The sequence below is a fragment of the Lepidochelys kempii genome, chromosome 1 (assembly GCF_965140265.1).
Source record: "Lepidochelys kempii isolate rLepKem1 chromosome 1, rLepKem1.hap2, whole genome shotgun sequence".
Taxonomy (NCBI): Eukaryota; Metazoa; Chordata; order Testudines; family Cheloniidae; genus Lepidochelys; species Lepidochelys kempii.
This window is the reverse complement of record NC_133256.1, coordinates 57423118-57449156: the sequence shown is the minus strand read 5'-3', so window position 1 is coordinate 57449156 and position 26039 is coordinate 57423118. Positions and strand designations below refer to the sequence as shown.

The 26039-nt window shown below is 41.0% G+C and overlaps 1 protein-coding gene across 5 annotated transcripts in view; it reads left to right on the top strand.

The window, feature by feature from the left end:
- The window catches only part of RB1 (RB transcriptional corepressor 1), a 172314-nt gene that overhangs the window by 52240 nt on the left and 94035 nt on the right, over positions 1 to 26039 (top strand). For all 5 annotated transcript variants that reach the window (XM_073343945.1, XM_073343935.1, XM_073343928.1 and 2 more), the window contains 9 exons: positions 971 to 1048; positions 4522 to 4631; positions 5993 to 6070; positions 12604 to 12691; positions 21339 to 21455; positions 22188 to 22244; positions 22331 to 22362; positions 22444 to 22520; positions 22731 to 22933. In XM_073343945.1, coding sequence (XP_073200046.1) covers positions 971 to 1048; positions 4522 to 4631; positions 5993 to 6070; positions 12604 to 12691; positions 21339 to 21455; positions 22188 to 22244; positions 22331 to 22362; positions 22444 to 22520; positions 22731 to 22933 — 840 coding nt within the window. The remainder of the gene's footprint in view (positions 1 to 970; positions 1049 to 4521; positions 4632 to 5992; positions 6071 to 12603; positions 12692 to 21338; positions 21456 to 22187; positions 22245 to 22330; positions 22363 to 22443; positions 22521 to 22730; positions 22934 to 26039) is intronic.

The window sequence follows — 26039 nt, the reverse complement described above, 5'->3', positions numbered from 1 at the left end:
TTTCAAACATTTGAACTCGTTCTACCAGAGCAGAAGCGACTTCGGTATCATGTCAAAGTCAAGTACCAATACTGCAGACTTGCAGAGCAGTTGCCTGAACTTTAGCTCAGATGTTTACAAAACATTATTTGTTAGTGAGTGCTTCTAGTAGAAGTGCCCATTTTGGAAGGGTGGTTTTGCAATCTTTTCCCCTCTCCTTCCCGAAATAACTTTAGTTCCCATCTCCATTTGAGGTTACTTCTAGCTCATCACCAAAAGTGGGATCCATATGTGGAGTACAAAGGAGGAACGTCACTTTATCTAATAGTAACTGAATCTTCGAGATGTCTTCACATGTGGATCCCAAGTCGCCCCCCTCCCTTCCCTGGAGCTTGGAGTCTTAAAATATTTTGGATTCTGAGCAGTGAAGAAACTGAGGGGCAGTTGGGGTCATTGCTCACTTTATGTCCTCGGGAGAGGGAGTGCAAGGACATGAAGTGTGAGCATGATTCTTACAGGATGGGGATAGTGGAAACACCAAGCTACTGTGCTGGGCCACTCGCACACTATGAATAGGACGCACATGTGACTCTTAAATAACCACAGTCACTATAAGGTAACTGCTCTTTTAATCAGCATATAAGCATGTAAGAGAGGGATACGATGAATATCTGCACAGTCTACTGTGGGCAGAAACTGAAGAGACTGGAGGTTGAAAGAGTACCATTATTTCTTTCCCCCCCAGTTTGACCCTTCATTTTTTTAGTGGTGGATATAGATGTTCACACAGTTTAGTAATTAACTTAAATCTTCAGCTGTGAGGATAGTGCTTTATTTCTGACTGAAGTTAAGTACTCTCTGAGGTAATTTAAGAATAGCTTATAATAAGCTTAGCACAGTCAATTTGTTTTGCTGGTGTCTTGTTTGTAAAAATAACGTATGTTTAGTACCTCTGTATATTGGTAATGTTATGCCATTTTGCTTTTTCCAGGTCAAAAATGTATATTTCACAAGCTTTATTCCATTTTTGAATTCTGTTGGTATTGTAACTTCAAATGGACTTCCAGAGGTAATTAGAGTAATTAAAAATAGTTAAATATACTGTGGTTCATTCTAAAATGTTTAAGATCACGTAAGTGTCCTTTCACTGTACTGCAGTTCCAGTGTCAACTTTAGAAGAAGCCTATAAATGGATTAAGGTGTGTTTCACAAGAAAAAGTGACTTAATAGGATTTCCAAAGTTCACAATAGGCCTTTTGTTTAAAAGTCATCTTAATATAGGATATACAGTTGTTTGTTAAATTTTATTTAAACTTTATTTTGAGAAGAGTAGCAAGTTCATCCCCAGGAAGCTCATTATTAAAGTACAATTTTAAACAATGCTTCATTCCTCTGATTTCAATAGGTTATTTACTTGTATTAATGCTACAGTAATATAAAGGCCACAAAATCAAGCGAATCTCTCTAGAAGTAATTCTACACCACCTCAGTTTTAAATTTAATTCAGCCTGGTTAATCTGCTCTTGGATATATAAATATTCTCAAGATTTAGGCCGTACTTTTGCAATTGACTAAACTGTGGACTGCTGTACCTCACAGAGAGCCCTCTTTACTTCATTGGAGCTCAGTGTGGGTGCAACAGTCTACCTACATGTGTTACAATTGCTGGACTGAGGCCTTAAGCAGTAAGCATTTATGAAGCATAAAATGTATTAACTTTTTTTTTTAAATTGGATTAAAAATGGCCTTTACACAGTTAAACCTACCACGAATCAATCTGTATTTGTGGCAAAGCTGGTAACTGGAAAACATTTTATTGAAGCTGTTGTATAAACCAGAATGTCCACAATTCCTGGCAGGCTATATTTTATTCAGGCTCTTAACAGGAATAAACAAAGCAAAAACATAAGACCCACTACAGACATCTTCTGTCTTGAGTTCGATGCCCACTACTTCTTTTATAGTCTTTACCAACAGTAAACTTACAAGAAAAACAAAAACAGTCCTTAAGCATAGGAGACTCATGCCTTCCAGCTCTGGCTGAACTTCCAGTCACGCTCAGGCAAAGTTAGCACACTACATAGATCCTAACTGACAGATTAATGCAGCCCACCTATCAAACAAATCCAGTTGTTTAACTTTTGCTAGTTCTGCATAAACCTCTCTCACACAGAATTTTAACATCAAAACCACCTGAAAAACATTATCTCCCAAACTCTGTGGATGAGAATCGTATGCGATGGTAACTTCAAATTACTGCAAGATTACAAATTCTACCTTCTTTAAAAATACCATCACAGGATTCTCACTCTTCCAGAGTGAGGAACTCCAGAGATACCCCAAAATAAAGGACTATACATAGTGCAATAGGCAGTGGTCAAATGTAGGCCTGAACAAAACTAGCAACAAATATTTCTCTCAGAATTTTCAGCCTTAGTTGTGATCAGTGTGAAAAGACCTAGTAGCATATGTCATTCAGTTTGATTACAAGAAACTTAACTCATTAGCATAAATAGCCATTAGCATTGGATATAGATATATTTAGACTAAAATTCCTTTTTTAAAAGTAAGCAAAACTACCTGGGCTTGATGATGATAATGTTTAAATCCCCCTATAAGTGTGCATGTGACATTCATACTGACGTGATAAATATGGGCGTTGGAGGTGAATTCACACAGCTGCTGTTTTTGGTAAAGATTTGTGCTTGGTGAACAAGGTGGTAGCAGTGGCAGCAGCTGACTGGTTTATGTTCTGAGGCTGATTTTCTGAAATGGAGAAGAAATCTATTTTTAAAAAAACCCTTAATTTTCAGAAAATTGTGGGGTAGTAAACACTTTCCTGCCAAAAGACAAATGTTGAACAAGTTATGAACATACTGTATGAAAGGAGGGAGTTATAATGGAACTCGGAAGATAATCTGGCTAGAGTAAAACATATCCTTTATCCCCACGATTATATAATTGTGTTACAGCTGAGATTTGCCTGGTGTGGCTGATAGTGGAGATGAGAATTAAAAGTGGCGCTAAGCATTCCAGTCTTGAGACTGGCTGGGCGTATCTCAGCCTCACATACAGCTTAGGTTTGGTCTCCACTCAAATTATATTGTGATAGCTACATTGGTCAGGGGTGTGCAAAAAATGCACCCGTGACTGACATAGCTGTGCTGATAAACCCATACAAGCCACTATGTTGATGGAAGAATGCTTCTGTGGACATAGCTGTGTCACTCAGGGAGACGGTGTCCCTACAGCAACAGAAAAACTACTTCTATTGATGTAAGCTGTGTCTATACTAGGAGGCTATGTTGTCATTGATGTTTACACTGTGGAGCCTTAGCTTTAGATTGGTCTGTCTTCTATGTTACCTGGGGATTACCAGAGCACAGCAGCAGTCTGGGCATACATCCTGCTTCCAGTATGCTGAAGGGTATGATGCGGGAAGGTGCCATAGAGTCACCACAACTCACTCTATGCCACCTGTGAGCATCCTCTGATAGCTGGCTAAAATGGGTTTATGGGCATACGAGAGCAGTGCAAAAACTGGAGTGAGGGCCAATATCGGGCCAGTAACTTTAAACCCTCCTCCTCCCCCAGCTCCTATGTTCATGCTCAGTTTAAAAAAAAAATACAAAAACAAAAAAACTGCAGTTTTTAAGCTTCATAAACATATTGCATATAATTGCCTAGGGATTTTTTTTAAAGAAATAAGACAAGGTCATGCAGTGGAGAGATCTAATAGCTGCTAGAAAATCTGCTCTTGGGTCTTGATTTCAAACTTCCTGGCCTCTGAGGCACCAGTGCATTCTGGAGCTCCAAATCTAAGAAGTTGGGAGATTTGAATTGAATCGTGATTGCCTCTTTACCTATCCAGCCAGACCCTGCTCTCACAGCACAGAGCTCCAGATATGTAGAAAGGTTGTCCCAGGAGTCAGTGTTTTTAAAAAATTCCACTTATTTGTAGGCACACCACTCCCACTCTCTAAAAGACTTGGCCCATTTCAATGAAATTTCAGCTATTTTCAGGGCTCCAGGAGAAATTTCTGAGGAATTGTGGGCTCCAAACTTGAATTTTTCCATCTTGTAATAGGCTGCTGTGGGGGCGGGGGGCAGGACCAGTGGCATCAGCTGCCAGATCCTGGCGACTGCTGCTAGGAGCCGCCGGAGCAGCAGCTGCTCCGACTGACCCAGGGGCTGCTGCTTGGACAATCCCTGGGGCCAGCTGCCAGGGGCTGCCCAAGCAATGGCTGGTGTTGCGGTCCCTGAGGCCCCCTGAGCAGCTGGCCCCCGGGTCAGCCACACTGGCTGATGCACAAGTCACAGAAAGTCATGGAATCCGTGACTTCTGCGACCTTGGTGACAGACAGAGCCCTAATTATATCTACAGTGAAATGACTTTGAGACTTACGAGAGATTTGTGTCAAAATAAATTAAATATCTATATTAAAGTAGAGAATGAAACATTCCTCTCCCTAGTTCATGAATACAATATTCAATACCTTGTCAAAATGGATCCTATAAGAATAAAACTTCCACACTTTTTAGGTTGAGGATCTCTCAAGACAATATGAAGAGCTTTACCTGAAAAATAAAGATATAGACGCACGATTATTTCTGGATAATGATGAAACTTTGCAGCGTAATCACACAGAATGGTAACACTCTCTTCTTAATTCTTTTTACTCCTATATGATATATAAAGGTAGCCTAAAAGGTTTTACTGTTCTGACTGGTCACTTTTTACACTGGAAATTCAGGTCTTGTCTAGCCTAAAAGTCTTTTTTTTTTTTCTTTTTCTTTCTTTTTTTTTTCAGTATTGTTAGTCAGGTAACACATTTTTAATCACCTGTCCTGGTCGGTCTAAACTAAGTGCTAACTGATATTTAAAAACATGTTAACTAATTATTTTAACATTGCTTATTTTCCCATTCTACACAAGTCCTTGGAGTCATAAGTGCAAGTTGAGCAATTGAGAGAGGAATGGATTCTCAGGGCTTGTCTACACTGACCCACAGTTTGGCCTACAGGAGTGAGTGCACACCAAAGTGCTGCACTGTGACTCCTCCATGTGGACTCTGCAGGCATGAGTTTTAGTTCATGCTCGCAGCGCCCACAGCCCGAGAGTTATAGTGCAGCACTTCGGTGTGCACTGTTATTTACACCATCCCTAAGATGAACTGCAGGGCAGTGTAGACAAAACCTTTAGTTACACTGTCTCAGACTTCAGAGTAACAGCCGTGTTAGTCTGTATTCGCAAAAAGAAAAGGAGGACTTGTGGCACCTTAGAGACTAACCAATTTATTTGAGCATGAGCTTTCGTGAGCTACAGCTCACTTCATCGGATGCATACCGTGGAAACTGCAGCAGACCTGATGATCACTTTAGATAAGCTATTACCAGCAGGACAGTGGGGTGGGAGGAGGTATTGTTTCATATTCTCTGTGTGTATATAAAGTCTGCTGCAGTTTCCACGGTATGCATCCGATGAAGTGAGCTGTAGCTCACGAAAGCTCATGCTCAGATAAATTGGTTAGTCTCTAAGGTGCCACAAGTATTCCTTTCTTTTTGTCTCAGACTTGTTAGTTAACTCCTGTTGAACTTCAGTGGTTAATGTTTTGGAGAAAGGACATCTTTAAAGGTTCAGCACTTCTGTTCCTTCATTGAAGGTGTGAGAGCTTGCAATATGCATCCTGTAAAGCAGTGGGTGTGCCTGAAGAATGCCCTGGTTTAACTAAATGGTCTAAATTGACATAGTTAAGCCAGGGAAAACCCTTAATACAGCTGCACATAAAGAATTTAAACCAGTTTTTTATCTACCGTATTTAGCTTAAATCAGTAATTTACAGACAATAAAAAATGGGAGCTGCTGGATACTGAGCTCTCCTGAAAATCTTGTGCACAGTTTTGTTTTTTCCAGCAGCTTTAAAAAGTCATTTTAGAAAACCTCTTTTTAATTGAGACTTGCTATATTCAAAGATCAGTACTCTATAAGGTTTTGCTTTTCCCCCTTCTACAGCTTACAGTTGGAACGAACACCAAGGAAAAACAACCCAGATGAAGAGCTTAATCTTATACTTCCACAGACTCCAGTTCGGTATGAAGTATTTTAAAAAGTTGCATACATTTGTTTTTACTTGAACTGGAATTTTCTAAAAATTGTTGAACTGAACAATGTAGCAGTTCTGATTCTAAGATCACTTTAAAACACCTGGAAGGTGCTGACAGCCTCCTGAGAAGTGCTGAGTGCCTTCAACTCCTATTTCCCTTGAAATCCATGGGAGTTGAGACCACTTGGGCAGCTTTGAGTACATTTCAGGTTTGGTACCCTAAATATAAAGGGAGCATGAGTTATATGTGTAAAATAGATCAGTGTGCCTGAAAGTATGAAAATGAACTTCCTTAAATGTGCTGCTCATTATCTCATTCTCTGCATCACTGAAGTGCATTTTAATAAAACATTTTCTTCCATGCTTGCTGTGTAAAGATTTGACTCTTTAGTATTCTGTGGGGAGAGAATTTAAAGAATCATACACTTACTACTTTCATTTTCACATACTAGTAAAGATACTGCACTGACAAGAAATAAATTCTTGCTACTCTTTACTGTTGCAGAACCTATATTGTTGTGGGAGAGAAACTGGAGACTCTAGGTTTGCACATCTGGAATAAAATGTAACTAAAAGTGAATTGAAGAATCTTTATTACTTATTACGATTTTCTAACCAGAAAGAACTCAGCTTGACTTTCAGTTCTCAGGTCTAGTTGGCAGTTTTGTGAGTTAGACTGTCTCTTTATTTATAAACTCAGCATATTTAGTAAGGAAGCCATTGACAGACAAACTTCATGATGCCATTTGTGTAATCACTTTTCAAATTACAACAGCATTTTAAAACAAACTACAGGGCTTGTGAAAGGCTAAGATTCACGTCCATGAAGCCTGGAATCTTTGGTCCACAGAAACAGATACAAGATAGGCAGCAGTAGCAGTCCAAGCCTGCACAAAGCTTTGCTGATGTGCTTCTACTCTGACTTGCCAAGAACCGTTCTAGGAGTAAAGGGGGAAGTTGAGACTTTATGCCTATTCAGTCCTTTGCCTCTCTTCTCAAACTACCAGACGGGTGCCAGCTGACAGTTATACAGACCTGGTCACTTGTCCACTAGGAACTGGCCAGGGACCAGCAACTCATTTTGCATAGACTACATAACTGCCAGCAGATGGCAGTAAACTTTTGGTCACTTATGTCCCAGAAGTGATTGTATGCAACTAACTGATGGCTCATAAGGCTTATTATGAAAACTTGGTGTTTACTTTTAAACTTACACACTGTCAAGTAGAGAGAATCTACAGTATCTGAGCCAAAGCCCATTAAAGTCAGGGGGAGTCTTTCCATTAACTTTAATGGCTTTTGTATCAGGCCCTTTGGGTAGTGTATTGAAAAATAGCTTTACCTAGGGGATATCTGGGTTTAAATACTAGGTAAGGGCATAATAACACTGAGTTGTCTGGTTTCATTCTAGTCCTTTCATATAACAGCTCCTGTACTGCTTCTTCCCATCCATGCTTTTTTTTTTTTTTAAAAAAAGTCTGTTAGAGAAACTCAGATCAAAATTTTTAAAGTGGCAGAAGAAAAAGCAGTTCTCCCTAGAGTGCCATGACCCATGTAATCAGGCACTCATATTAGTCTGTTCTGTCTGTGAATAAAAGCCCCCATCTCTATTTACTCAGCTAATGAGAATTTTCTTTAACCCCAGAGAGATACTAATCAGAGATCCATTTGGGACAACTCTAACCAGTGGGAATTGAAAAGCGTTTTTAATAGGGTGCATAAAAAGAGATCTCTGAAAGTGGGAAGCATGAGGGAACAATGCCATAAGGTCTTACAGCATGCCAGGACCCCCCGAAGCTTGCTTTCTCAGCAAGTGTTGAAAGTTGTCCCGATGTGGCCATTTACCAGATCTGTCTTGACAAAAGCAGTTGAGGCCTCAGCCTGTGTAAGAGCCAGAAGAACTTAAGCACGAGATATGAGGGACCGTTTGTGGCTAGGAAAAAGGGATATGAAGAACTTCATGTTAAGCAAGCTAGCTAAATTCACTGTCATATGTTGTAAACCCTCTGTGTTATCCAATATCTCTTATGTCCTGAATATACATGAAGGCTGATCAAGGGTGGAGGAGTAAGATAATAAGTTTCATTACTGTTCGACTGAAATTTGTGGAGTTGTTACATTTGCTTCCTCTTCATGTAATTTTAATTGGTTAAAACAAATATACAAACAAAGCTATTGTTCAAATTTACTTATGTCACTCAACAAACAATAATGAGAGAAAAAAAAACAGAGATGGAACTGTACCCATGTGGGCTCATGCTCTAACTTCTTAGCCACTCTGGTACCTATGTAAATTTAATGGCTGGGCATACCCAATCCTCTTTCTGTTCCTGTTTTATAAACAATGAGACTAAGGACTTTCGATTTAAAGAACCTTAGACAGTCTGCCAGGCTTAAAAAGGATTTGATAAATAGGGGTAAATTATTAACCAAATATTCCACTTTATTAATAGGTATTTTATATGGCTAGTTTTATTTTGCATATTTTAAGTCATGAACAAGCTTCAGTTCTGTTTACTAACCTTACTTGAGTGCACACATGGCAAAACAGCTGTACAAATTATCTATACATTGTTGGAGTATAATTTGACCACACTAGTCTGTCATTCATTAGAAGGTTGTGCATACCCAGATGCCTATTTATACCATTCTGAGCGAGCGTGCTTATCTCAGGTCACTAACATGCTTTTTACAGCATAATCTTTTTTTACCCAATGCCATAACACCTACCACAATGATTGTTAGTACTGGCAACAATTTGATGATGCTGTATGTTTAATATATTTACGTTTAAAAATTGGGGAGAAAACAAACTTTACAATACATTCATTTCAGAACCTAATAGAATCATAGAATATCAGGGTTGGAAGGGACCTCAAGAGGTCATCTAGTCCAACCCCCTGCTCAAAAGCAGGACCCATACCCAATTAAATCATCCCAGCCAGGGCTTTGTCAAGCCTGACCTTAAAAACTTCTAAGGAAGGAGATTCCACCACCTCCCTAGGCAATGCATTCCAGTGTTTCACCACCCTCCTAGTGAAAAAGTTTTTCCTAATATCCAACCTAAACCTCCCCCACTGCAACTTGAGACCATCGCTCCTTGTCCTGTCCTCTTCCACCGCTGAGAATAGTCTAGAACCATCCTCTCTGGAACTACCTCTCAGGTAGTTGAAAGCAGCTATCAAATCCCCCCTCATTCTTCTCTTCTGAAGACTAAACAATCCCAGTTCCCTCAGCCTCTCCTCATAACTCATGTGTTCCAGACCCCTAATCATTTTTGTTGCCCTTTGCTGGACTCTCTCCAATTTATCCACATCCTTCTTGTAGTGTTGGGCCCAAAACTGGACACAGTACTCCAGATGAGGCCTCACCAATGTCAAATAGAGGGGGACGATCACGTCCCTCGATCTGCTCGCTATGCCCCTACTTATACATCCCAAAATGCCATTGGCCTTCTTGGCAACAAGGGCACACTGCTGGCTCATATCCAGCTTCTCGTCCACTGTCACCCCTAGGTCCTTTTCCGCAGAACTGCTGCCTAGCCATTCGGTCCCTAGTCTGTAGCTTTGCATTGGGTTCTTCCATCCTAAGTGCAGGACCCTGCACTTATCCTTATTGAACCTCATCAGATTTCTTTTGGCCCAATCCTCCAATTTGTCTAGGTCCTTCTGTATCCTATCCCTCCCCTCCAGTGTATCTACCACTCCTCCCAGTTTAGTATCATCCGCAAATTTGCTGAGAGTGCAATCCACACCATCCTCCAGATCATTTATGAAGATATTGAACAAAACCGGCTCCAGGACCAACCCCTGGGGTACTCCACTTGACACTGGCTGCCAACTAGACATGGAGCCATTGATCACTACCCGTTGAGCCCGACAATCTAGCCAACTTTCTACCCACCTTATAGTGCATTCATCCAGCCCATACTTCCTTAACTTGCTGACAAGAATACTGTGGGAGACCATGTCAAAAGCTTTGCTAAAGTCAAGATACAATACATCCACTGCTTTCCCTTCATCCACAGAACCAGTAATCTCATCATAGAAGGCGATTAGATTAGTCAGGCATGACCTTCCCTTGGTGAATCCATGCTGACTGTTCCTGATCACTTTCCTCTCATGTAAGTGCTTCAGGATTGATTCTTTGAGGACCTGCTCCATGATTTTTCCGGGGACTGAAGTGAGGCTTACTGGCCTGTAGTTCCCAGGATCCTCCTCCTTCCCTTTTTTAAAGATTGGCACTACATTAGCCTTTTTCCAGTCATCCAGGACTTCCCCTGTTCGCCACGAGTTTTCAAAGATAATGGCCAATGGCTCTGCAATCACAGCTGCCAGTTCCTTTAGCACTCTCGGATGCAACTCATCTGGCCCCATGGACTTGTGCACGTCCAGTTTTTCTAAATAGTCCCTAACCACCTCTTTTTCCACAGAGGGCTGGCCATCTATTCCCCATGTTGTGATGCCCAGCACAGCAGTCTGGGAGCTGACCTTGTTCATGAAGACAGAGGCAAAAAAAGCATTGAGTACATTAGCTTTTTCCACATCCTCCGTCACTAGGTTGCCTCCCTCATTCATTAAGGGGCCCACACTTTCCTTGGCTTTCTTCTGTTTGCCAACATACCTGAAGAAACCCTTCTTGTTACTCTTAACATCTCTCGCTAGCTGCAGCTCCAGGTGCGATTTGGCCCTCCTAATTTCATTCCTACGTGCCCGAGCAATATTTTTATACTCTTCCCTGGTCCCTAATAGTCTTCCCTAATAGTTTCTCAGGAATATAGTGATGTGGAAATATAAACTACTGACACTTGTCAAGCTGCTTAGTAGATCTTGAGGATAAATTGTTAAATCAATCATACGTTTGTTCTTTTAAAATTTTTTTTAAAATCACCTGTAAAACCATAAATAGAAAATACAAGCTACATAAAGGCATTTTTCTGAAATATAGCATGCTGTAGAAGGTTTGCATGTCAGTACTCTTAGATTTAATTCATGTTGTCTATGTGCCTCAGATCTATATGATGTGCATATATTATCAGGCAGGAGGATGTATGTAACACCCCTAAAATCTGGAAATGTGAGATGGTCAGGCATTAATGCGCACAAAGAAGCACCTGCCTTGTCTGACAGGATCATTTTTAACCATTAAAAACAAGTAGCAGTTCCATCACTATCCCTGCAACCACATGCTATGTGAGAGGAGTCCTTATTCCCGCATTAGGGCTGGGCTTCCCGAAGGGAAACCATTTTTAATTTAGTGTAACAAGAGCTAGCCTCTTGGGGTGCTTTTAATTTCATCATTTTTTCTGGAAGGAGCAGGAGGATCCTATGTATTGTCACTACCGTTTAAACATTATCAATCTTTAAAGACAAAAGGCCTCATAGTTACATGGGGTAGTTTTTTACAGCTTTCTAAGCTAAGGCATTGGACTTGAACCAATGGACAGCATCTGCGTGGGTTTGAAATCCATTTTTGGCAAGAAACCTATCGGCATGAGTGTAAGAGCCTAAATAGGTGGTGGGGTTTTTGCTTTCACCTTTTGTGTCTGTAAAAACAGGTCTAACAAGACAATTTCTGGAGAATTTTTTGTTATGTAAAGTCTCTGAAAAGGAGGAAAATGTGTAAACTTGTAAATAACTCAGATAATATTTTAAACTTTTTAATCAAAATAGTGATAAGGGATTCTGCTCACTTTTCCTAATAAGAAAACAAAGTTAAATATTGGTAGAGTTGTGCATCCCAATATTTAATATCTTCATTTAATTTAATCAGCTCATCTTCATGACCCATGTTATGTAATACTACAAATCCTAACTTGTGAATTATCTTAAAATGCATCTGGTCTAGCTAGAGCGATGGAAGGTGGGAGTGGGACTTCCAGACACATAGAGCCTTCTTAATAAAACAGGAAGGAGGAGTGGTTTCAGGTTTAATGTGGCCACTTTCTGATTTTGAGTCTGTAGAATGAAAAGACATGTATTTAATGCACTTTGTTGGCTATTGGCCTGCCTAGGGGAGTGATGGTGGTGGTCATGATATAGAAACAAACGTTCTCCTCCAAAATATCTGTGTCAAAATTCTGTAATTTCTTATGACACTGCAAACCTGACAGTACAATGCAGATTTAATTTTAGTTCCTGGATCTATAGATGATGCTACAGCTATTTTTTGTAGATAAGAGTAAAGAGAAAAATGTTTTAATTTACAAAACCTCAGTTTTAATTATAATTTGGTGCTATTTGCACATCTTGTTTGCTGATATTAATGTTTAGCTTGTTATCGTTCTGTTGTTACTTTACTTTGTTGATGTGATGGGGATGTGGTGGTGGTGATGAATATTCATAACTTAAATCAAAGAAGTGTAGTTAATTTCCCCATCAGTTTGATTTATTACTGAGTTAGTTATGTATTGATTTGTTCTGTTTATAGAGTTGCTGTGTGCATTTCAGTAAACTGTGTCAGGGAACTATTGAAGGTGTACAAAATAAGTGTTTAACATATTTTATTACATTTTTTTCAGGGCTGCAATGAATACTATCCAGCAGTTGATGATGATTTTAAATTCAGCAAGTGATAAACCATCAGATAATCTCATCTCATATTTTAATGTAAGTGACTAGGTTTTTTTTAACTAGAGTAAACATTTCTGAGGAAGTACCTATACAATTATATCCTTTGGATTATCAACCAAATAAATAGCATGTGTTCTTTACTAAAGGTGACCTAGAAAGGACTTCTTAAAAATAGTGGGGATTGTGCCCTCATTTTCTTTTTTATGGTTTATAAAGGTGTGCAAGACATTTTTTTTCTGCTTAATTTTTATCTTAGAAATATCAAGAATGTCAACTCTGATCTTCGTAGTTGTTGATGGAGGATCAGTTCAAGATTTGTTTCAAATATCCTAATATTCAGTGCATTGTGAAAACAACAAGGACACAGGAATGCAACAGCTCTTGTACCTACCATAAGTTATGAATATAAGATCTTTAGTACACATCTTATTAAGGACTCATGACAGTTTAAACATGTGTTAGTACTGTTCTTTGAAAGAGAACTTGTCTGTATGTGAATTTTACAAGCACGTAACAACTTGTTGATATTTTGCTGGAAATCTTATGGTCCTTCAACTACACTAAGATTCCTTTGTTTAGGGGGGGAAAAAGCCAAATCTGTATTGCTAGAGGCTGTATAATGAACAGGAGACAGGTCCTGATTCAGTAAGATATTTAGGGTTTATGTACATGGGAGGGAACGGAGAGCCAGGAATAGCTAATGGTGAATAGCTACTGTTCACTAACTCCCCATGTGGACACACTTATTCTGCAGTAAGAGGACCTTTGTGCAATTTAGATTAGGAAGTAGATTAAGCTAAAGCGCACAAAGGTACGCTTATTGTGGAATAAGTGTCCACATGGGGAGTTGCTGCAAAATGGCTCTTGTGCTTTAAATTTATAATCTACTTTTCACTAATTTCGCCTTGAATTCCCCTTGTGGACAAGGTGTTAAGTATGTACCTATCTTAAAGCACTTAAGTAGTCCCATTGACTTTGTGTGAGTAGTTCCAATGTTTAGAGTTAAGTATGTGCTAAGAGGCTGTCATAGAGTGCACTTGCCTCCAGACTGGCACCTCCTCCTTGCTGTGCTGGGAATTGGGTAGAGGCTCATGCCCCCATCCACGGTCTGCACACCGTCACTCCTCTGCAATCTGCCTGCAATCTCTCTCATAGCATCAGGAACCGCAGCATCCTCTTCACGGCTTGGCCCTCCAGCTGTGTTACTATCCATGTCCTGTCCCGTTCTCCCCTTCCCCCACCCCCCTCTTCTGGGGAGTTTAGCTCCTAGTCCAGTCAGTTCCCCAGTAGTCACTGCAGTCAGTTGTCCTGCCAGTGTGGGGTAGATGCCCTGTCACAGATGCTTTTTGCTGAATCAGGCTGTAGTTAGTGGATATTGCTGAGGATAAAAATATGACCACCTCCTAATCTCCCGTAAAGATTCAGAACTACTTCTTTGTGTAATACCCTATGGCTTCGCCACTGTAGGTGTGCTTGCATCCCTGACTGCTGATCAGAGAACTTCAGTAGCAGTGTCCGTTATGCCTGCATATGCATGCCCTTGCCTTGTGCCTTGCCACGAGGCTGGTCAGCATGTGTGGGCTAACCCCACTCAGTTCCTTCTCAACCACCCCTGACTAGAGATGGAGTTACTGGCATTCTGTTAGCGACTGTTACCTAGTGCTTTCTTTCTAGAGCTTAGTTTTTAGTAGTAGTTAGTCTAATATCTCTTATTTTTGACATGTTCCCCCCAAATAGTTTTTTCTTCCCACCCTTTCCATTGGGGACCCATCCTCCCCACAACGGGGTATGCCAGATTCTCTGGGCTTCAAGAAGTGCCTTTCCTGCAACAAGGCTATTCCTGTTGCACACATGCACTCATGGTACATTCGTTGCCTCGGGGAAGGACACATTCCTCAAAAGTACACTCTCTGCCAGCAGCTTAGACTTCAGTCTCGCAAGGATAGAGAGCTAGGGCAGAAGATCATATTTATGGAGGCAGCTCTCAGACCATCTCTGGACCTGCTCAAAGACTCTCCATGTAGATGTAAGTCTTCTCCATAGCCCTCAACATCCAAGGGCCATTGGGTTAAGAAATCAGCCGCCGACCCCTCTTATAAGTTGAAAAAGAGAGCAGGAAGTCCCCACCATGAGCTAGCCACAAACAATCCCCGGCATGCTCAATATCCTGGGTACCATCGGCACTGAGACAGACCAAGCCCGGTACCCACAGCCCAAGGAAGACTACAGCGGCAGGCAGAGATACCTCTGGAGGAAGTCAAGGATATGCACCATAAGTTCCTGAACATCCTGCACACATCTTCCTCCTCAAAAGTGGTCCTCCCTATCAATAAAGCCCTTATTGATCTCGCAAGAACCATATGGCAGATCCCAGCATCAGTCGCATTGACTTGCAAGTGAGCAGACAAAAAGTACTGTGTCCTGGCCAGAGAAACAGAGTTCCTTTTCTTCAGCCCTCCACCTAACTCCATTGTGGTGGATGCTGTCAATTCTTGTGGCCATGAACACCACATGAAGTCCATGCCCTATGATAGGGACTGGAAGCATCTGGACATATTTGGGAGGAAGGCATACTTCTCGGCCATGGTTCAGTTTTGAATTGCCAACTTCCAAGTACCTGTGGTGAAATAAGAGTATGGGAATTACTTGAAACTGAACAGTTTTATTGAGCAGCTGCCCAAGTCGCATCACAAACAATTTAAGGCCATCATCCAAGAAGGTTTCAGAGTAACAGCTGTGTTAGTCTGTATTTGCAAAAAGAAAAGGAATACTTGACACCTTAGAGACTAACCAATTTATTTGAGCATAAGCTTTCATGAGATACAGCTCACTTCATCGGATCCATACTGTGGAGAGTGTAGAAGATCTTTTTATACACACAAAGCATGAAAAAATACCTCCCCCCACCCCACTCTCTTGCTGGTAATAGCTTATCTAAAGTGACCACTCTCCTTACAATGTGTATGATAATCAAGGCGGGCCATTTCCAGCACAAATCCAGGGTTTAACAAGAACGTCGGGGGTGGGGGGGTAGGAAAAAACAAGGGGAAATTAGGTTACCTTGCATAATGACTTAGCCACTCCCAGTCTCTATTCAAGCCTAAGTTAATTATATCCAATTTGCAAATGAATTCCAATTCAACCGTTTCTCGCTGGAGTCTGGATTTGAAGTTTTTTTGTTGTAATATCGCAACTTTCATGTCTGTAATCGCGTGACCAGAGAGATTGACGTGTTCTCCGACTGGTTTATGAATGTTATAATTCTTGACGTCTGATTTGTTTCCATTTATTCTTTTACTTAGAGACTGTCCAGTTTGACCAATGTACATGGCAGAGGGGCATTGCTGGCACATGATGGCATATATCACATTGGTGGATGTGCAGGTGAACGAGCCTCTGCTAGTGTGGCTGATGTTATTAGGCCCTGTGATGGTGTTCCCTGAATAGATATGTGGGCACAGTTTGCAACGGGCTTTGTTGCAAGGATAGGTTCCTGGGTTATGTCTGTTGTGTGGTGTGGTTGCTGGTGAGTATTTTGCTTCAGGTTGGGGGCTGTCTGTAGGCAAGGACTGGCCTGTCTCCCAAGATTTGTGAGAGTGTTGGGTCATCCTTCAGGATAGGTTGTAGATCCTTGATAATGCGTTGGAGGGGTTTTAGTTGGGAGCTGAAGGTGACGGCTAGTGGCGTTCTGTTATTTTCTTTGTTAGGCCTGTCCTGTAGTGGTGACAGGAAGGGTAACTAGTGGCAAAGACATTGCTACCATGTGCCCTTGACGTTGCCAATACTGCAGCCAGATCCATTTCCACATGGTGGTGATGAACTGTGCCTCGGGTTTCCTGAAGGAGGTGCAGGTAACCATGGAAGATGTTCCCTTTGAGGGCACTAAGCTCTTTGTGGAGAAAACTGATGTCTCACTTCACTCTCTGAAGGATTCTCAAGCACCTTCCATTTGCTACACTCTGGGACAAAAGAGAAAATTTAGTCCACAGCCCCAGCATAAGCCATGCACTTCCCAATACCCAGCTCAATGATACGAAGAGCCACAGAGGAAGAAAACAAAATTCTCCAGATGAAAACATCCAGCCAGTAATCTTTCTTGTACTAGCCTTCCCCATCCAAACATCAATTTTGACATAGAATCATAGAATATCAGGGTTGGAAGGGACCCCTGAAGGTCATCTAGTCCAATCCCCTGCTCGAAGCAGGACCAATTCCCAGTTAAAACATGTTGGTCAAGGTGCCAGTAGACCACTCCCTACAACTGCTACATCCGACCATTGCTAATCCACCCATTTTGCCGCCGTCTGGTAGTGTTGTGCAGTACCGGGGGTGCATAATATTGGACCGATGGGTCCTAGAGATCATTTGCCTGGGGTACTCTATCCATTTTACGCCCTTCTTCCTCCACAACACCCTTCCATGTCCCTCTTCAGGGATCCTTCTCATGAGAGTTTACTATGAGAAGAAGTAGACAGTCTCCTCCAGTTAGGAGCTGCAGAACCAGTACCTCAGCATCTACGAGCAAAGGGTTCTACTCTTGGTATTTCCTAATACCCAAGAAAAAGAGGGGCTTGAGACCCATATTGGACTTCAGAGCTCTCAAAAAGTTTGTCAAAGCTCAGAAATTAAAGATGGTCACTTTAGCAATGATCATTCTGGCGTTGGAACAGGGAGACTGGTTTTTGGCCCTTGACTTTTAGGGCACGTATTTTCACGTATCAATCTCATCAACTCACAGATGATTTCTGAGATTCACCCTGGGACAAAATCACGACTAGTACCGGTTACTCCCCTTCACGTCGTCTTCAGGACTGAGAGTATTTCCAAGGTTCTCTCAGTAGTGGCCACCCACTTATGTGCCCAAGGGATCATGATTTACCCTTGTCTAAACAATTGCCCCTCAAAGCCTGATCTCTCCAAGAGGCTCACTGAGTCATTAGAGTCGCGCTGCACTTGTTTACAGAGCTGGGCCTACACATCAACCCTTACTCCAATACCTCACCTGGAGTTTATAGGTGCTGACCTTGACTCTTTACGGGTCAGGGCCCTCCTACTTCAGCACAAATTTTTCTCTCTGACTACACTAACAGAGACTATCCAAATCAGCCCGCAAATATCTACCAGATATTGCCTACAAACCCTTGGGGCATGTGGTAGTGGGCACAACGGTAATACCATACACCAGACTTCACATGCAGTGCCTTTATATGTGGTTCAGCTCAATTTACAGACCAAACAGGGACAGACTAGACAAACCCCTGTCATTGCTCACCAGGGTAGAAACCTCCCTAGACTGGTAGAAAGACCTAGCCAATGTTTGCAAAAGGATCCCCTTTGCGTAAAATCCTCCATCATTGCTTCTCCCCACCAATGCATTACTTAAGGGGTGGGGTGCACATCTAAACGGCCTTTATGACACATGGGAAATGGTCACCCACAGAGAGATCCCTCCACATCAGCCTCCTCAAGCTAAGGGCAGTCAGGAATGCCTGTGTCTATTTGTTCCCACTGATCAAAGGGTCACACGTGACAATTCTAACAGACAGCGTTATTTCTATGTTCTACATAAACTGACAACGGGGAGCCTGGTCTCCCTTCCTCTGTGGGGAAGCAATGAGACTATGGAACTGATGTATCTTCCACACCATCAGTGGCCTACCTCTCAGGTATACAGAACTTGACGGCAGATTGTCTGTCGGAAATTACCTCATGATTACGAGCGAGAGCTAGACCCAGCAGTACTTCATAATTTATTCAGGTGGTGGGGGACACTGACCACAGACTTTCTTGTCACTTACCTGAACAAGAAATGTCCACGGTACTGCTCTGGAGTGGGGATATGACATCACTCCTTAGGTGATGCTCTCCTCCTCCCTTGGGACATGTACCTTCTTTGTCTTCCCTCCTTTTCCCCCTACTATCAAAGGTACTACTGAAGATAAAAAGAGATGGAGTACATGTCATTCTGATTGCCCCAATGTGGTCAAGACAGACATGGCACCCCTATCTGTCACCGCTCACAATGTGCCCACCAATCTCTCTCCTCCACATCTCCTCTCATAGAACAGAGGACATACCCCACATCCCAGCCTGGCAATTCTTCACTTCAAGGTATGGCTCCTTCTTGGTTCCAATACCTAGAGAGCTCCTGTTCAGTGGTGATGCAAAAGGTATTATTATTACACAACAGAAAATTCTTGACATGATGTACTTACCTTCAAAAATGGTCCAGATTTCGGATTTGGTGTATGTCTCAACAAATCTCTGTGACTCTTCTGTTACCCACACAAGTCTCCATTACACACACTCTAAGGCACCCAATTTTAGCCTAAATTTGTTGCCAGTACACTCTCAGACATCCCACCTCTATCTAGTTCCTAGGGCTCAAGGCGTAACCCGATTGATTTAGGCACCCCCAATCTTTCTCAGTTCCTAGGGCTCCAGGTGAAAGGCACCTAACTTTACCTCTCCATGAGCTCCAGGCTCTACTCCTCTGTGGACTCAGCGCAAACACCCATTCCCTGTGGACTCGGGACTTAATCCTTTGCAGTTTTACTGGGTCTTTCACTAGTGAAAGAACCTGACCAATAATTACTTAACCTCTATTTAATAACAATCACCAAAACAGAATGCACATGCTAAGCATACAATGCTCACCACTCCCATTAAGTCAGATGAACTTTTCCTAATGGACAGTCAGGATCAGGTCATCTGGGGATTCCAGCTTCTGCATGGTTATGACTGGCAAGGTTTTGACGTCTGACAGCTCAGATCTTGGGGCTGTGTCCTGGAGTTGGTTCCAAAGAACTTCCTTTTGGAACCCAGTTTATATAGTGAAACTTGAGTCTTGCTTAGATGTACCTTTAACCAGTCATTTTACTGAAATATTACTAAACAATTTTTAACCAATCCTAACATATTGTAAAACAATTCTTTAACCAATCAGACCCCACCACCTTACTTGATTTACAGTTATGTAACAGACAGAAACAATCAAAGAACCAGACAGAGACCATACAGATGAACAATAGAGAAGTGGGGACCATAAAGACAAAACAATAATAAGTAGGGATTTTACAACCACAACTCTTGATAAGTGATTTCTTGCTAGACAGCATGCCATCAAACTAAGTTTTCTTTAATCATCTTAAGATCTGTTTCTTTATCTGGTGTTGGTGGGTATTATTAGGACAAGATTGCTGCCTTAACAGCCCGATATTACATTGTTTTAATATAATTTAGTTAGAATGTGAGGATGTGACTTTCTGCTTCTGGGCTCATGGCTGCTGCTCTCCTAATATGGCTTCAGAAAAAGGACTCCGCCTTATACTTCCACACATCTTCGACTATGCACTGGCACTGAAAAGATCAGAGCTGTCCCTTTTAGGATCCACCTAGCGGCAATAACAGCCTTCCATCATCCAGTGGAGGGGTACTCAGTGCTGTCACAGCCAACCACTAAAAGGTTCCTCAAGGGTATTGTAAACCTCTTCCCACAAGCTCAGCCTCCTGCTCCCACATGGGACTTAAAATTAGTACTGAAAGGACAGACTAGGCCTCCCTCTGAACCAGTAGAATAGGGGAAATAGTGGTTCTGATTGTACATTCCCCATATTCGGTATTCTTTGGGACAAAGTTACCCTCAGACAACATCCAAAATTTGTTCCCAAGGTAATCTTCCCGTTTCATATGAACCAGTCGATTCACCTTCCAACCTTCTATCCCAAGCCTCACAGAGACAACAGAGAGGCTATATTACATACCCTAGATGTCAGAAGAGCCCTAGTCTTCTACCTGAACAGGATGAAGGCCTTCAGGAAGGCCCCCAAACTTTTCCCCTCCATTGCAGAATGATCCAAGGATTTGGCAATATCAGCCCTAAGACTTTCCATGTGGGTCTTCAAATGTATCGGACAACGTTACAAAGTTTGCAATATGACCCCTCTGGATACTATTTGTATACATTCCACAAGGTCAAACTCCTCATCCATCGCCTTCTTCAAGAATGTCCCTATCTCAGAGATCTGTAGAGCAGCGACATGGGCGTCAGTCCACACTTTCACAGAACATTATGCAATCACTGGGGACTCCGCCTCTGATGCCACCTTTGGCTCCACAATGCTGTCATCTGTAACTGACCCGACTCTGAAGTCCCAGCCCTCCAGAGGGGATACTGCTTGGGAGTCACCTATAGTGGAGCACCCATAGGGACACTACTCACTGCAGAAGGTAACTACTATTTTAACGATGGTTCTTCGAAATGTGTCCCCCTGTGGGTGCTCCACAACCCACCCTCCTCCCCTCTGCTTCAGAGTTTTTGTCAATCTGTGGTAGAGAAGGAACTGAGGGGGGGTTAAGCCATACCCGCTGGCTAGCCTCGTGGCAGAGCACGAGGAGAGAGCGCATGCATAGGCCTAACAGACACTGCTACTGAAGTTCTCCAATCAGCAGCACAGGGACACAAGCACTCCTATACTGGAGCACATATGGGGATACACATCTTGAAGAACCACCGTTACTGCAGAAGGTGAGTAACTTCTTCCATAACCATACTGATGACCTAATTAATATAACTGTGTGCTACAAAACTGAAGTGGAAAAATATTCTTGGTTAACTTGTAAAAACATGTTTTTACATACCTAGTTAAACAAACTATCCTTTTTTTTTTCTAATATGTTTCAGAACTGTACAGTGAACCCTAAAGAAGGTATCCTGGCAAGAGTGGAAAATCTTGGGAACATCTTCAAAGAGAAATTTGCTGAAGCAGTTGGACAGGGATGTGCTGAAATCGGCTCACAGGCAACTAATATTTTGATTTCACATTATTCATTTGAATGTTATCAGCATTAGCTAATGCGAGACCAAACGTACTTACCAGCCTTTTACTGTGGAGATTGGGAGTGATAAAATATTTTCTCAACCTGGGAAACTGGGCATGTAACCTCTAGCAAGGCTCGAAGATGCTATTTGACAATTCAGCAAACATAGGAAGGTCTAGAAAGAAAAAAATGCATACATTTAAAAATATTTTAAAATTAATGTTATTTTAACAAAGCATAGGAAAATTACCACAAAGTATTTTAACATAGTTGAAACTGTATATAGTTATCCATTATATAGTTATCCATTAATCTGCCCTCATGAATAGGATTGCTGAGCCTTTAAATGGACCTGGTGGCCTATTTCCCTACAGTGACTTGCATAGCAAGTTCACCCAACTTAAAAGCTCAATATCTTCCAGCTGTCAGCTCTGCTGTCTCATCTTGGCAACTGAAAATTGACCTCTACAGTTTGACTTAAACATCTTCTTACAACTTCAGTCAGTCACGATCCCCAGTAGTCCATGGAGACCACCCTAGCCAACTTCGCTGGGACAAATCAGATTTTTTTAAGTGGTCCCAGCATGCACATTCTTTCCAAAGGACGAAAGTGTATTTTGGCTTTGTCACTGAAGTCTGATTCAACAATCTTATATTATGGCTTGCATAAGGTGAAATTTTGTGTAATGTTCTTGACTTTCTTCATTTTTAGAGATATAAGCTTGGTGTAAGGCTATACTACAGACAAATGGAATCCATGTTAAAGTCGGTAAGTTTAATGAGCATGCATTACTCTTAATACTTTGCTCCATTTGAGCAGTATTTCATAATTTTGCATCTGTTCATATATTTCAGGAGGAAGAGCGCCTGTCAGTTCACAATTTTAGGTATATGTTCCTAACGCATAATAGAAAACCATTATTGGTGTGCGAAGACTAGTATTAAGGCGTGCATATTTTTTTTTCCAGCAAACTTCTGAACAATAATATCTTCCACACATCTCTTCTGGCCTGTGCTGTTGAGGTTGTTATGGCTACGTATGGCAGTAAGTTGAATCTATAGAATTGCAAGATACCATTGCTGCTGTTTATTAGTAGTAATAGCTATTCATTAAATTAGTAACTACATATGCACATTAAATTTAAGTATCTGGAACTGACAAACAGCGGTAAATCAGTAAATACAGAGGGAAAAATTGACAGGAGTTCGTATCACTTTAATACTGAATAACTAGTTCTGGTCTTTTTTACTTCAGGGAATGCTTCACAAACTGATGGCACCAGTACTGAAACGGATTTGTCTTTTCCATGGATTCTCAATGTACTTGATTTAAAAGCCTTTGACTTCTACAAGGTGATTGAAAGCTTTATTAAAGCCGAACCAAGCTTGACAAGAGAGATGATAAAACATCTAGAACGCTGTGAACATCGAATTATGGAATCCCTTGCATGGCAATCAGTAAGTAATGTTTTAAAATAAGTAAAAATGTGTTTGTCCACTTCATGTGCCTATATAGAGAAAAGAAATTATACCCAACTCCATTAGATTATATATACAATTGTATTATTAAGAGTTGTTATTAGTAATAAAATAAATCACAAAACCAAAATTAGCTTGGTTTATACAGGTCTTAAAAGATGAAAAAACAGAGGGTCAAATTCTCACTGGTATAAATCAGTTTAGCTTGACTGACTTCAATGAACATATGCTGGTTTACAATCATCTGAAGATCTGGCTCAGAATATTTTAAATACACTACTCCCAAACTATACATAATATTTTGGTGCCAGAAAAAAACAGACAAAAATAAAAGTATAACATTTATTAATTCATGTTTCTTTCTTTTTCTTGACACTTGTTGCTCCTATTCAGAGCAAGAGCCTTAGTACAGTACTTGGATATTATTGTTAGTGTTGCTGAATACTAAATTTCCTTGTCCCCTACACTTGGATCAGTTTAGATTTCTTGGTAGCTCTGTGCTGACCTGATCTTGAACAAACTGGTCAGTGGTAGTAAACTTGTGATATTTGGTACATGTTTCAGGCTTGTAATGAAGAGTCAGCTTAATATGTCAAGGGAAGAGGACCACCATGGAAAAGTCTGTTCACTGAAATGTTAATGTCTGGTGAACAACTTTGAGTAGCTTGTTTTAAATGAATCCTAAACCTGCAGCTCTTTGCTTTACAATGTTGCAGAATTTGTCCCTTGCAAGGAATGTGATCCTTGGATATATAACTGAAGGAGTATAGAGTAGAAGTAGGGAGGTGTTATTTCCACTCTATAAGAAATCAGTGAGACCTGTACTGAAATATTGTATTACATTCTGATAACACTTTAAAAGGATGTTGAGAAACTGGGAAGGTTTCAAAAAGAGCGAGATGAATGCTTTGAGGTCTTGAAAACCTGCCTTACAGTGAGAGACTGAAGAAGCTTAATTTATTTGAGAGAGTTTTAAAAGATGTTGACTTGATCAGAGTCAGTAAGCACTTAGAGGGTTCTTCAGTCTATTAGACAAAAGCATGATAATGGCTAAAAGCTGAAGTCAGTAAAATTCAAATTAGAAATAAGGAACAAATTTCTAAATGATGGTGATTTGCCATTGGAACAGACTACTAAGGGAAATGTTGGATTCTCTGTCTCTTAAAGTCTTCAGATCAAGACTGGATACTTTTTTAGAAGATATGCTTTAACAGACTAGGTACCTTTAGTTTGCTCTAGCAGGGTCTGAATGGAGCAGAGTGCAACACATTAGAGCGATCTACAATCAAATCCCTGTAGTCTGGGCTGTGGTGCCATGTGACAAGCCATGAGTGAAATGCAATGGCCTGTGATGTACAGGTGGTCAGACTAGAAGATCCAGTGGTTAATCCCGTCTGGCCTTAAACTCCTTTTGTGAGTTTTTGAATGTCCAAAGTCTGAAAGATGAAGCTAGATAAATTCAGACTAGGACTGATGCAAGTTTTTAGCAAATTAACAGTTGGAACAACTTCTCTAAAGGGGTGTTGTGGATTCTGACATTTGAACTCTTTAAATCAGGGTTGGATGTTTTTCTAGAAGATATGCTGTAGCTCAACCAGAAGTTACTGCATCCGATGAAGTGAGCTGTAGCTCATGAAAGCTTGTGTTCCAATAGATTTGTTAGTCTCTAAGGTGCCACAAGTACTCCTTTTCTTTTTGCAAATACAGACTAACATGGCTGCTACTCTGAAACCTGATTTGATACAGGAGTCACTTGGTGAAATTCTGTGAGCAGTATTATGCAGGAGGTGGTATATTAGTTTAGATGGAATAAAGCGGCTCAAAGAATCAAAGGTGTTAACATAACCCAATAACTGTCCAACATTAAACTAGTTTTTAAACAAGGTTTTGATGTACAAAGAGCTCAGCCTGCTTAGTATCATGGCGCAAACACCATTAAAAATCCTTTTAACCTTTTATGAAAGATTAAAAAAAAGAAACAGTTAAAGCATTTGAAATGTTAAGTATTAAATAAGGCTTTAATTTTAACTATATCCTTTTAACATTGTTCCTTTTCCCTGTAGCTCAAGAGAGTTTGTGAATGAAAAATTTTCTTGTTTTGACAGTCTTTTAGACAGTATCAAAGATGTTGTTAGCTGTCCTTTTGAGGAAAAGATAGTTGAGGTGTGCTGGGACTGCTGTTGATGTTGCTATTAAAATCCGAGCTTATTTCCAAGAAGACAAAATAGACAAACATACACACAAAAGAGGAGAGAGAAGAATAGTAAGGACAGAAAATGCAGCTTCTGTCTCTGATGTTCACTCCCTTGCAAGCTTGCTGCTGAAAAACACAGGCTTGCACATGGTGTTATCAACTACTCTGAGATCTGGCAAACTTGTACCAGTATGTGGCAGTTGAGGGCATTGTTTTTAGCTGTCTCTTTCTAGTCACAGGTTTACAGCAGTGTTGCAAAATATGCAGTCTTGGTTAGCTAAGCCAGACTCTTATTAGACAGAAGGAAAAAACAGAGAAGGATAGGAAAGAGAATAATTAAGGTGGGGAAGGAAGAGAACATACAAAGGGGAGGTGGAGGAGATAGTCTCACATCCAGGTGGTATTTGGCATTTAGCCAAAGCGGATGGAGGTGGCAGTGTCATCTGGCTCCTTCTCTCTGGCCCGGTCAGGTCAATACATTTTTCAGGATTAGAATGAAGAAGGTCCAGGGTCCCAGGAGACAGTGGGGGTGGTAGTCGTGATGTTAAAGCTTGTTCCTTCCCCTTCTAGTTAACCAGCGCAGTGGTGGCCTCCATCCGTTCATCCATCTTATCAAAGTTTTCTTATCAAAGTGTCTGTCTCTGTCTGTCTGTCTCTCTCTTTTTTTTTTTTAAAGGACCCCAAAAAGGAGTGATGGGCAGGTTAGTCCATCCTCTTATTGTTTTGTGAACTAATAGGCCTAATTTCCAACACCAGTTTGGGGTCTTTTTTTTTTTTGGTTTTAAACTGTCTTGTTTGCCAGGCATAATCTTAACACAGTCGTTGAATTACATTAATGAGCCTTTTTGTTTGTACCAATTTAGTCTTTCTTTTTTGCACCTTTTCCCATTG